The 12223-nt window shown below is 49.3% G+C and overlaps 1 protein-coding gene across 1 annotated transcript; it reads right to left on the reverse strand.

Moving 5' to 3' along the window:
* Positions 1–540: 540 nt before the first annotated feature.
* DRC5 (dynein regulatory complex subunit 5) lies at positions 541–8325 on the reverse strand (the record flags this gene model as incomplete). The annotated part of the gene is made up of 4 exons (XM_080917278.1): positions 541–747; positions 1796–2245; positions 6361–6929; positions 8055–8325. The coding sequence occupies 4 exons, from the start codon at positions 8323–8325 to the stop codon at positions 541–543; spliced, it is 1497 nt and encodes a 498-aa protein (XP_080773404.1).
* Between the last annotated feature and the right edge of the window lie 3898 nt (positions 8326–12223).

Genomic DNA, 12223 nt, shown 5'->3' on the forward strand with positions numbered 1-12223 from the left:
TTAGTGAGGGCGCCTGTACTAGTGGACTATACCAGGGGCCTTGGTAGGCAGGTAGCATCTCCAGGCAGAGTGGGAAGGTGGGAGGGCAGAGGGAGACAGGCATAACTTTGCTCTGTGTGTGTCTGTGTGCGTGCTCATGCACGTGCATGCATGCGATCATGAGACTGAGATCAGGGCTCAACTATCTGCTTAGTAGAAAGGGGAAGGGGCAGGTTGACTTAAGAGGTAGATGGTGCTCACAAAGAGTTTGAGCAAGGATGGTCTCTTTAGAGTCCTTTGCCTTCCCTGTTTCGGTTATGTGTCTAGTAATGGCCATTTTCCCGGTGTGGGAGTTAGCTCACCACCATTTCATCCTTAGGCGCCCCTTCTGTATCTCAGCATCTTCACATATAGAAATCTGGTCACTCATTCCAAGGAGATTCGTGATCCCCTTTTCTCACTCCCTCAGAACCAAGGGCAGGCATATCGAGGACGTGAAATGAAGGTGTGGCTACCAGGGTGATCCCTCAGATCGCCACTGTTCTATCCCTGTTTCACATCTTAGCCTATGGGATTCTCAGCACAGTTGTTAGTGGGTGAGGTGAAGTGGCCAGGATTCATGGTCCGCTGGCGGGCAGCCTCGCGGTTGGCATGCAGAGCCTGGCCAATGAGGTACTCGCTCTCTTGGGAAACATCTGACAGTCGCAGGTCGAACTCTAGAATGGTCTTGTTGTCTGATATGCCTTCCAGGAGCTGCTTCCCACCATCCTGGGGAGGAGAGAGGCAGACGGGTCATTTGGTAGCACATCCCAGGGTCATAAGAACAGGTGGGAATACTTTTTGCAAAGCCACATGTAACCTATCTATTCAGGACATGGACAAAAATTCTATTCTACTTGAAAAACTGTAGTTAAGGCAGACTAAGGTGACAGCTCAGCCTAAGTGTCTTGAAAAATGTGGATCTGTGGTAGTGACATAGTCCTGTTCCTCCCTCACTTCAGTCCTGGGGGCCTGAGAATAGTCGTGGTGAAATGTGAGGGGGAAGTTTGGAGGGAAAGGAAGAGGCAAAGACAATTATGGCTACAATTCCAGCAGCTGGTAGGCAGATCTTGAAGTTTGGGGCCAGTCTGGTCTACATAGTGAGTTCGATACAGTGAGACCCTGCTTCAGTCAATCAATCAATCAATCAATCAATCAATCAACCAACCAACCAATCAACCAACCAACCAATCAACCAACCAACCAACCAATCAATCAAATCACCTTACTTTCCCTCCCAGAAACTAAGAGCTAAAGGAAAACAAGGAGCCTGGAGGCGACTCTGAGGAAAGTGCTTGTGCCCAGGCACGTGGAACAGAATTAGCATCTCCAGAACCCATGGGAAGGCTGCTTAGGTAGAGCAGCTCATTTGTAATTCTGGGAATGAGAGAGACAGAGGATATCCAGAGCAAGCTGGCTGGCAAGCTCAGTCATTTGAGAGGGTGTCTCCAGGTTCAACAGAGAGACCCTGCCTTGGCAAATAGGGTGTATGAGCCATTGAGGATGATCATGGACTTCAACTTTGGGTCTCCACATGCTTGCCCACGTGTACACGCCCATACATGTATACCCTCACACATGCAAAGAAATGCACACATGCATGTATAGCACAGACACATGAAAAATAAAAGAGATTGGGCCTTGGAGTACACACAGAAAGAAAACATGTGTTTTCCATATAATATACTACAGTCTGCTCCTAACATCCCTCCCCCACAAGGGTCTATGGTAGCTGGATTCCACCCCATGTCCACCCATTCCATAAGCCATGACTCACCATCCCAATGTGGTTGCAGGAGAGGTTGAGGCTGGTGAGTGTAGTGTTGACTGAGAGTACCTGGGAAAGGAGCGTGGCTGTGGGCTCAGACAGCTCGTTGCCGCCTAGGTGCAGCACGGTGAGGCACTTGTTGGTCTCCAGGGCATGGGCAATTGCTTGGCCGCCCTCATCCTCAATACAGTTGAGGCGGAGGTTGAGGGAGACGAGGTTGGTGTTGTGTGCGATTGCGTGAGCCAGTGACTGTGCACCAGGCGCCCGCAGTTGGTTGTTGGCCAGGTTGAGCACTCTCAGGCGACTGTGGCTCAGCAGCTTGGCTGCTGCTCTGGCACCACGATCTCCAATGAGGTTGTGGGATAAGTCCAGCTCTTCAAGGGCTGGGTGGTCCAGCAGGCTACGGATTAGGATGCGCGCCTTATCGTCGTCCACCTTACTTCGGGTCAGCCTGAAGATCTGTGGGCAGGTAGGAGTTTTACACCACCTGCCAGTCTGGGATAGCCTGCACTACCTAACTGCCCTGTGCTGGTAGAGAAAGAAGATACAAGCTGGCTGTTAAACTCCTGCCTGGCTGTCAGGTGGGAGGTGGATTCACCCAATGATGCGGATTTGCTGGTGGGTGGCAGAGAGAAAGGCTATCACCAGGCCCAGCTCAATCTTGGTTTTCTCAGTTCTTTCGACCAAGAAACTGACAGTGGGAAAATTCACCTACATCACTGTCACTGGCTGGCGTCACAGAACCTTCCTGTGTGGTACGCCAATCCAATTGTGTGGTGTGCCAACTCAATTGTATTTCTCTGAACAACAAGCTCTCTCATAACCTGTGACAATGTCAGCATTTCCAGTTTTTGGTCTATTCACATGCCAGAGACCTACAGCTCCCTTTGCGCTGACAGCTGCTCTTCTGCTTTGTGCCCCCCCCAGCCATTCAATAGGACCCTCCACTGTTCATGACGCTGGCACAGATCTCCACAGCCGTCTGCCACATGCCAACTGCCCTGCTTCAGGTCTCAGCCCCAGCAAGCACTGACCCTGGTCCCTGAGCCTCTCTCCTCTATATAACCGATCATTTCCTTGTGGACCAATTCAGCCTGAAATCCATGCAATTTCCTATTCAGGGACCCAGAAGTCCTCCTCTGTTTCAGCCCTGCTCCCCACGTTGCAGCCAAGCTCTTGACAAAACTGATAACAGCTCCCTTTTTCCTCACTTTCCAATCTCTCCCTATACACAGCTGTCCGGCTTCTGTCTCTGGTACCACTGAGGTCCTCCACCCCCAGGGACCTCTCTGGCCCCTAAGCTAGTCCTAGCCTCCATCCCACCCATCCCTCTATTTGAACATGCTTCTGTCTGGGATCCGGGATACAATGCCATGTCCTTTCTCCTATTCTTGGCAAGTTCTCCCTCCCTCAACCCTACACATCAAGTTTCTTTTTCCTCCCTCTGGATCTTCCTTCTAAGACTCCATCCAAATGCAAGAACACACTCAAGAAGACACGACTCTCAGAGCTCAGCCTAGACCCCTCCCAGCATCAGACCCTCCCTAGCTGTAGAGCAGACTTCTGCTCTGGGCCATCTCAAGCTGGAACTCATGCTTTTAAATTCAAAATGGTCTCCCTCTTCCTCCTTCCTCTTCCATTCCCTGTCTGCCAATGATTCCTACAGCATCTGTTCTCATGAGAAGGGGCCTTGGCACCTCTGCCTCTTCCTTCCTGTCTCCATCCTCCTTATTTCATAGTGACCTGACTGTGTTTTTCTCCAGATTCTCTGCTTGATCCATCTTTGCAGATATGGATGTAGTTCTTTGTTTTGGTGGGGGGGGGACAGGGACACAGCTGACAAGAGAGGTTCATTTGAAGACCAAGATCAGATTGACTGGGAGCATGCCTATGTGGGACTGTCTTGATGGTTGATTGATGTAGAAGGTCTAGCCCACTGTGGGCAGCACCATCCCTAGGCAGTCTTGAAGTATATGAGAAAGCTAGTCAAGGGGCTGGAGAGATAGCTCAGTGAATTTTAGCCTGTACAGCTCTTGCGGTGCAGAAGTTCAGTTCCTAGTACCCGTATCAGGTGGCTCACAACAGCCAATAACTCCAGGGAATCTGATGCCCTCTATTGGTCTCAGTGGGCATCTGAACTCATGAGCATGTACCCTCCCATATGTATAATTTATAATAGTAAAAATAAATCTAAAAAAGAGAGAGAAAAGAAGCTGTCTATGGCCAGCTAGCAAGCAGCGTTGTTCCACAACTTTATGCTGGACTTCTTTGGCTGTGACATGAGTTTCTTGGTTGAAGGTCATGCTTACTTTCAAGTTCCTGCCTTGAATTCCTTCACTAATGGACTGTGGCCTGGAAGTGTAAGCCACACCAAGTTGTTTTGGTCAAAGTGTTTTATCACAGCAGCAAAAAAGACATTAGAACACTAGATTCCTGTGCTACCGCTTGCCTCCTCTGAGAACCTGAGAGAGGTGGGGCCCTGGTGGAATGCTGCTAGGTCGCTAATGACACCAATCTTGGAAGGGACTGGCAAGGCTATCCTGGGACCCAAGTTAGTTCTTACGAGTGAGAGGGTCAGCTTGTTCTCTTCTGTGCTTTCCTTCTGGCTCTTCTGCTATTAGTGCTGGCGCTGGGTAATCTGTGAGTCCCTCCAGCCACCAGGAGCTAAGGCAACTTCTTAGCTCTCCTCCTCCTTCCTTCATGCTTTCTTTTTTCTTTTTATTGGATATTTTATGTATTTACATTTCAAATGTTATCCCCTTTCTCAGGTTCTCCCTCTCCCATTCCCCTCCCCCCTGCTTCCATGAGGATGCTCCAACTCCCACCTCAACACCCTGGCATTCCCCTACACAGGGAAAAAGAGCCTTCATAGGCCCATGTTTCCTCTTTCTTTAGAAAAGATGCTTAAGTATGCTGTGCATGTGTGCCTTTGTGTGGGAGGCTAGAAGAGGTCAGATTCCCTGGGACTGGAGTTGATGCAGGTGCTGGGAACTGAATTAGGTTTTGTGCAAGAGCAGTCAGTTTGTGATCTTAACCACTAAACCACCTTTTTCTCTTCTCTGGGACAGAGTTTCCTGTATCCCAGGCCTGCTGGTCTCCAGCTCACCATGCAGTAAGGTATGATCTTGACCTTTCAAAACCCCTGCCTCCAACTCCAGACATGTAACATGTAACTGCATTTTATCTATCTATCTATCTATCTATCTATCTATCTATCTATCTATCTATCTATCTAGGTGTGTTTTGGTGCTGGGAACTGAATCCATGTGCTTCAGTGTCTTGTCTTGTGGCTGAGACAAAATACTTGACAGATGCAAGTTAAGGAAGAAGGAGGTTTTGGGGACAATGGTTCATCATGGCAGGGGGAGCAGCCTCAAGCTGCTAGGCTCTGTGAAGAGAGAAAGAACCGCTGTGTCCTCTGTTCACCAGCGCTGCAGTCTGCCAGCAGACTGCCAGCATCGGGCCCTGTCCCAGGTGCTGAAGATGCGGGGTGGGGTGGCAAAATCGAGCTCCGTGGATGGAGCAGTCTGATGGGATGAAAGGCACTAATGAGCAGCCATGGAAATGAGAAATTGCAGCTAGGCGGTGGCTGCCAGATTTCACAAATAGAAACATGGAACGTCCAGTTAAATTTGAATTTCAGATAAAAACCTCAACGTTTGGATGCACAGCCCAAATATTTCATGGGGCATACTTGTCTGAAATTTTCAGTATAACCAGTGTGATGGCTAATAGTGCCAAGATTTCTCTGTGTAGCCCTGGCTGTCCTGGAACTCATTCCTTAGACCAGGCTGACCTCGAACTCAGAGATCACATGACACTGCCTCCTGTAAGGCATGCACCACCACTGCCTGGTTAATTTAGTTAAACTTCCACTGTGTGCGTGTGTGTGGGTATGTGTACATGTGTGTATGTGTGTGGGGTCTTAGGCTGGATACAAAGGAGAAAGCTGAGTACAACCATTCCACGCTCTCTGCTTGACCAGCAGCTCCTCATGTCTCCTCACCATGATGAACTATACCCTGAAGACTGCAGCCAAATAACCTCCACCTCCCTTCAGTTGCTTCTGTCAGGAATTTTAATCACAGCAAGAAGACAAGCGGTACACCAGATCCCACTGTAGAGTGTGTTTTAGCTTTTCCCAGCGGTAGGGGCCCACTGCCTCACACATGCTACAGACACTCTGCCTCTGAGCTGCACCCCCAACTTGGGTGTGTTTCATTTGAATCAATTCTCAGTGTCACTTAGACTGGGCATAGTGGCGTACATCTGTGATCCCAGCGTTTGGCCGAGTTTGTGTATGTATGGTGGAGGCAGGAGATCACAAATTCAAGGTTATTTTCAGCTGCTTGTCAAGTTCTGGCCTGCCTGAGATATATGAGACCTCGCCTCAACAAAGCTTCAACAACAACAACAACCGAACAAACCCAAATACGTAAACAATTCCCTCCTGTACTGATGAATGAATGCAAAGAAAATGAGAGAAGATGGTGGAAGGAGAGGAAGAGGCAGGGAGAAGCAACCCCAGCGATAATGAGAAAGGAGGCAGGTGGGTTGGGGGAGGGGCGCGGTACCTTGAGGGTGTGGCAAGCTTTGATGGTGGCAGCAAGTGTGTGGCAGTCACGGTAGGTGAAGAGAAAGAGGTTCCACTCAAAGTTCATGCCGCAGTCTTTGACGCCGTACACCAGGTCCAGTTCCTCCAGGTGCTTGAGGCCAGCCACCAGAGCCTGAAGCTGGTAGTGGTCCTTCTCGGGCTCATTCCCCTCGCCCTCACTGCCAGAGTCCGACTGTTCCTCTACCTGAAACAGGGTTGGCATCCGCACAGGTGGGAGGAACTGGTCCACATGGATGCGGCGCACGTAGTTCCTGCAGAGGGGCAGCAGGTCCAGAATCACATTGGGGTCCGTGGTCCCTGGGATGAATAGCTTCAGCAGGTTCTCCAGGTGCCTTTCAAAGAACATCCGCTTCCAGCTGCCGCCGTGCCTGGACACGTGGCACACGGGCCAGCGCTTGACGCAGCAGCGTTGCCAATAATTCTCATCGTCAATCAAGTTAGCAGTCACCGTCAAAGGCAGCTCAGGGGGCAGGTTGCTCAAGACCTTCTTTTGATGCTCTGGGAGCAGCTGCTTCAAGATAGGGTTGTCTTTGGGGAGGGAGGAAGGAAAACAGGGTTCAGCCACTGTGCTGGGAACATCCCAACACAGTGCCCTGGACTATTCTGCCCAGGGACCATGAAGAAAGGGAAGGCCCTTTGTGGTCTTGGGAACTTTGCTTTGAGAGGAGAAACATCTTATAAAGAGACAGTCTTTGGGTTTCTTTTGCCTGCTGCTAACTGGCAATTGCACTGGGCAGTATCTGGTCTCAAGCTGACCCTCCTGGAGAGCGGATGGAATCTCAGGGCCAGTTCTCAATGTGTTGTCTAGTCTGACTTCTGAGACTCCCAGTCAGACTTTACTCACTCATTTCAGAATAACTATATGTATTTTAACACCTACTATGTGCCAGATGCTGCCGGGGGGGGGGGGGAAAGTGAAGAAAACATGGGGCCAGAAAGAAGGATCAGGGTGTAACAAAAAGGTATGCCGAGCGGAAGTGAACCCCCCCCCCCCCGGAGAACTCATGCAGAGGTGGGAGGATGGAGAGCCAACATCATGAGGTTGTCTTCTGATCTCCATATGTATACTGTTTCCTGTGGTGAGTGCTCCCCCCACCCCAATACATTCTTAAAATGAAGAAATAAGACATGGCCCTGGTCTTCTGGAGTTCATCCAAGTTTGCTGGGACACACAGTCAGTAAGCAACAGAGGCACATGCTACGTCATCAGATGACCTATTTCTCGGGATGCCCTAGTCCCATCGAGTAGGAGAAGCCAGCTAGATCTCTTTGGAAGGGGCTGGAGTACAGAGAAAACCAGCAATCAGAGTGAGTGTATGTGTATCTGTTTGTGTGGGTGAGTGCTTGCCTGAGTGTGTATGTATTTGTGTGTGCATGTGTGTCTGTCCATTAAGGTGATTGCATGTGTGTCCATGCAGGTACTTGTGTGTGTGTGTGCGCGCACATGTGTCTTTTGTGTTTGTGTGCATATGTGTGCACACTTGCCTATGTGTGTTCGTCGTGCGTGTATGTCCGTGTGTGTGTGTGTGTGTGTGTGTGTGTGTGTTTACGGCAGGAGACACCTCTGATGATTGGTGGGAATGGATTTGAGAATGCTTCCAGGCTCGGGTATGGAGGTCCCCACCTCCTCTGGCCCAGATCGCGTGGACTCACTCTGGAAATTCTTGACGATATGTTGAATGCAGAGCTCTGTAAGGAGCGGTACAATGGCCAGTGACCACTCTGCATCCTCAGAGATGATCCTGCGCATGCGCCGGGCATTTGTGATCTTGGTCTTCATCAGGCCTGGGGCAGGGCTAGTACTAGTCTTCAAGGACATGGGTCCTGGACTGCTACTACCCAAAGTGGAGACCTGGTGCTGGATGTTGAAGATGGACTGGCTGCGAAATGAAGAGTCGGACGGTTCTGTTGAGGTTTCCTGCATGTTGGCTGCCAGCAGCGAGGCAAGGGTAGTTGTCCCTTGGCAACCTTGCAACAGGAAACTTCTTAATGCAGGCAGGATACAGGATGGGGCGCGAGGTCGTAGCTTGAGCAAGAAGAAGGAGACAGTGTTACTTGGGGGGATTTAAGTGGCACAGAGTGGTGCTTAAGGACCAGTCTCTGGAGGGGAGGGGACCTAGCTGAGACTCTCGGAGACTGGCTGTGTGGCCTTGAGCAAGTGAGCAAACATCTCTGAATCTCAGACGATGCCTGTGAAGAGAGGGCAGAAGCTACCAACAGGATTATCAGATGAATTGATAAAATTATGTATTCAAAGGTTCACAGTGTGTACAAGGAGCAGCCCCAAAGTCTAGACAATAGCTGTTCAGTAATTATAATCATTTCTAAGTACCAGGTATTAATTTTGGACATTAACTCATCTGTCATTAAGGGAAAAAAAAGCCTTTTGAAGACAAGAGCTCATTTTCATCTTTTTTTTTTCTTTGAAGGTAAATGAAGTTTAGAGAGGTCACCAACCTGCCCATTGTTGCACAACTGATATTGAACGGGAAGGAACTTTTTTTTTTTTAAGAGGGGGGGGGGGAAGAGAGAGGGAGAGGAGAGAGGGGAGGGGGGAGAGGGAGAGAGAGAGAGCGTGTGCACACAGAGGCCAGAAGAGGGTATTGGATTCCCCTGGTGCTGAAGTTCTAGGCAGTTGTGAGCACCTAAGAGGGGTGCTGGGAACTGAACTCAGTCCCTTAGTGAGAACAGAACAAGTGTCATAACCTCTGGTCCATCTCTGTAGCCCTCCATAAAAGTTCATTTAACCTCAGTGTCTCAAGTCATATTCTGAACTGTCCCTGTACTGCCTCCTCTGAGGGTGAGTGGGGGTGGAGCCATGGAATGCCAAGGGAGAGAGCTGTTGTGAACAACTATATAACTCAAAAGCTCCCTGCTCCCAGGGGATCCTGATGTCATGGCTGAGGACACGGGCCAACAGAGAGAACGATACAGACTTACACACTGTTTTAATTTTCTTCCTATTTATCAATTTTGGGACAAGTTCTCAGGTGTCCCAGGTTAACCTCCTCCGAGTTGCTATGACTTTGAAGTGCTGAGTTTCCTGTCTGTATCTCCGGAGCATGACAAGTGTACCTGTGGCAGCTATGGGGATGGGGACAACTACCCTTTTCCCCTTAGGAGATTCGTTAGGGCCATGGGTAGCTCTATGATCTCTGCCAGAGGCAGATTACAGAGCAGCAGCAAAACCAACTAGAACTAGACCTTAGGAAGAACTGCCTGGTACCAAGAAAGACAGTAAGCAGCACAGAGGGGCTCACAACTCGCCCCAGCTGGGATGAAGCCTCTTAGGAAGAGGGACAGAGCCACACCCCAGGCTAGTGGGGTAGGTAGCCTCTAACCCCATCCTCAAGTTGGCACCGAGCCCTTACCCTTCACCTCTCCTGACTTAGAAACCTAGCATTCACTTGACAATACCTCTCAGCACTTTAGACAGGAACTCCACAGTTGCCCACATAGGACATTATTATCTCATTTTACAGATAAGGGAAGGGAGGAAGTCAAAGTCCAGATAGGTTATGCAGCAAGCCAGAAATGCAAAACCATCTGGTGCCTCTATCTAAGCAGTAAACTAAACCCTCCTGAACTCACCATATAGACCAGACTGGTCTCAAACTCACAGAGACCCACCTGCCTCTGCCTTCCCAGCGCTGGGATTAAAGGCATTGCATAGTTAAAGATGGACAGTGTCTGTGAATTTGCATTTTATTTGCATACAGGGTGACACAATACATAAATACCTTGCTGACAGTGCCCCTCTCCCAAGGCTTTTTTTTCTTCCTCGAGCTGCCTGGCAGGCTAGGGAGTACCATCTGGTTCCTCCCTCTGCCAAGGATGCCTTTGCTGAAGCAGGGCGCTCCTTCTCACTGGCCACAGCACAGTGTAGCACAAAGGGAAGCCGCCCAGCAACGGGCAGAGGGCCCAGACACCCGTGTTCTGGTTTCGGGTCGCTGTCAGGATGCCTGAGGCAGGAGGACAGAGACGTGGCCACGTGCAGAAGGTCTCCCAGACCCAGACAGCATCCTCAGTCTTCAGCCCCATATTTAGCTGCCTTCTCGCCTCCCACGCCTGCTCGCCAGCATCTGGTTATGAGGGGAGACTTCGAAGTGGGAGCCAGGCGGGCGTGAAGGGAGGAGAGGCAATCGCACTCTGGTCAGGAGGCTGTGCCTGGTCCCTCCCAACTGCACGTGCCCTGAGTGGAGGTCACAGGCTCAGATTTGACATAAGCATACCTATCCTTCCCATTCAAAGCCTTTAAGCAGAGGTTTGTAGAGGTGACCCAGCAGCTAAGAGTGCTTACTGATTGATCTTTCAGAGGACCTGTGTCCCGATCTGCGCCCCTATCTGGTGGGCTCACACTCCACTCCAACTCCAACTACAGATTACACATTTCAACAATAATGTTTGGACACACCTAGATTAAGTGTAAAATTAATTTCATCTGTTTTGGGGGTTTGATTTTATTCATTCATTCATCCATTTATTTATTTATTTATTTGCCTGGCACTGGTAGTGCACACCTTTGATCCCAGAGCTCAAGAGTCAGAGCCAGGGCGATCTCTGAGTTCGAAGCCAACCTGCTCTACAGAGTGAGAATCAGGACAGCCAGGGCTACACATAAAATGATCTTTCCGGTTTTTGTTGTTTTGGGTTTATTTTTAAGATTTATTTATTTTATTTATGAGTACACTACCACTGTCACACACACAAGAAGAGGGCATCAGATCCCATTACAGATGGTTTTGAGCCACCATGTGGCTGCTGGGATTTGAACTCAGGACCTTTGGAAGAGCAGCTGATGCTCTTAATCGCGGAGCCATCTCTCTAGTCCCTTACTTTTCACTCTGTAGCTGGGGCAGACTGTGAACTTTCTATCTTCCTGTAGTAACCTCCCCAGCAGGCTGGGATTACAAGCCTGCACTACCAGACTTGGCTCTAAAGATATTTTTGACAGGAAAATTATTACCAGGTCAAGCTGGGCCTGGTGACACAGACCTGTAATCCCAGCTCCAAGGAGTTTGAGGCACAAAGACTGAAAATTTGAGATCTGTCTGGGCAATTTAGTAAGACTTCATCTTTTTTTCTTTCTTCTTTATTTTCTCTCTTCCTCCTCCCCCTCCTCTTTTTTTTTTTTTTTTTTTTTTTTTTTCCTCTCCAAGATAGGATTTCTCCGGGTAGCCCTGGCTATTTCAGGAACTCACTCTATAGACCAGAGATCTGCCCGAGTCTACCTCCAGAGTGCTGGGATTAAAGGCGTGCACCCTTGCTAAGGCTAAGACTCTGCCTTTCTATTTCTCAAAATAAAAACCATGAAGAATATTGGGCATATATACAGTTTTTAGAGGTAGAACACGTACCTAACATGCATGAAGCCATAGGATTGAACCTCAGTACTTCCAAAAATAAGAAATAAAATAATAACCAGAGGTTATCTGTTGAGATTCCAGTTCCCATGTGTTTTCAGACATCTATTTTGAGGGATGGGGTTGGGGGGTGTTGTGCAGCTGAAAATATCTGTATGGCATTTTGGAAGCCCCGGGTTTGATCCTGCATAAATGGGCATCCTAGTGCAGATCTGTAGTCTCAGCACTTGGGAGGTAGAGGCAGGAGGATCAAAATTCAAGGCCACCCTTGGCTACATAATGAATCTGAGGCAGCTGGGGCTACATCTCAAACAGATAACCAACGAGAAAATGTGTTCTGAGGAACTAATGTATGAGGGAGGGACGCCTCAGCCGTCTTGGAGAGGGCTTGTGTCCATTTCCCAGCACCCACTTCAGGTAGCTTGCAACCATCTCCAGGGAGATCCAACACATTTAGCT

Source organism: Micromys minutus, assembly GCF_963924665.1.
Source record: "Micromys minutus genome assembly, chromosome: 5".
In the NCBI taxonomy this organism is placed as follows: Eukaryota; Metazoa; Chordata; class Mammalia; order Rodentia; family Muridae; genus Micromys; species Micromys minutus.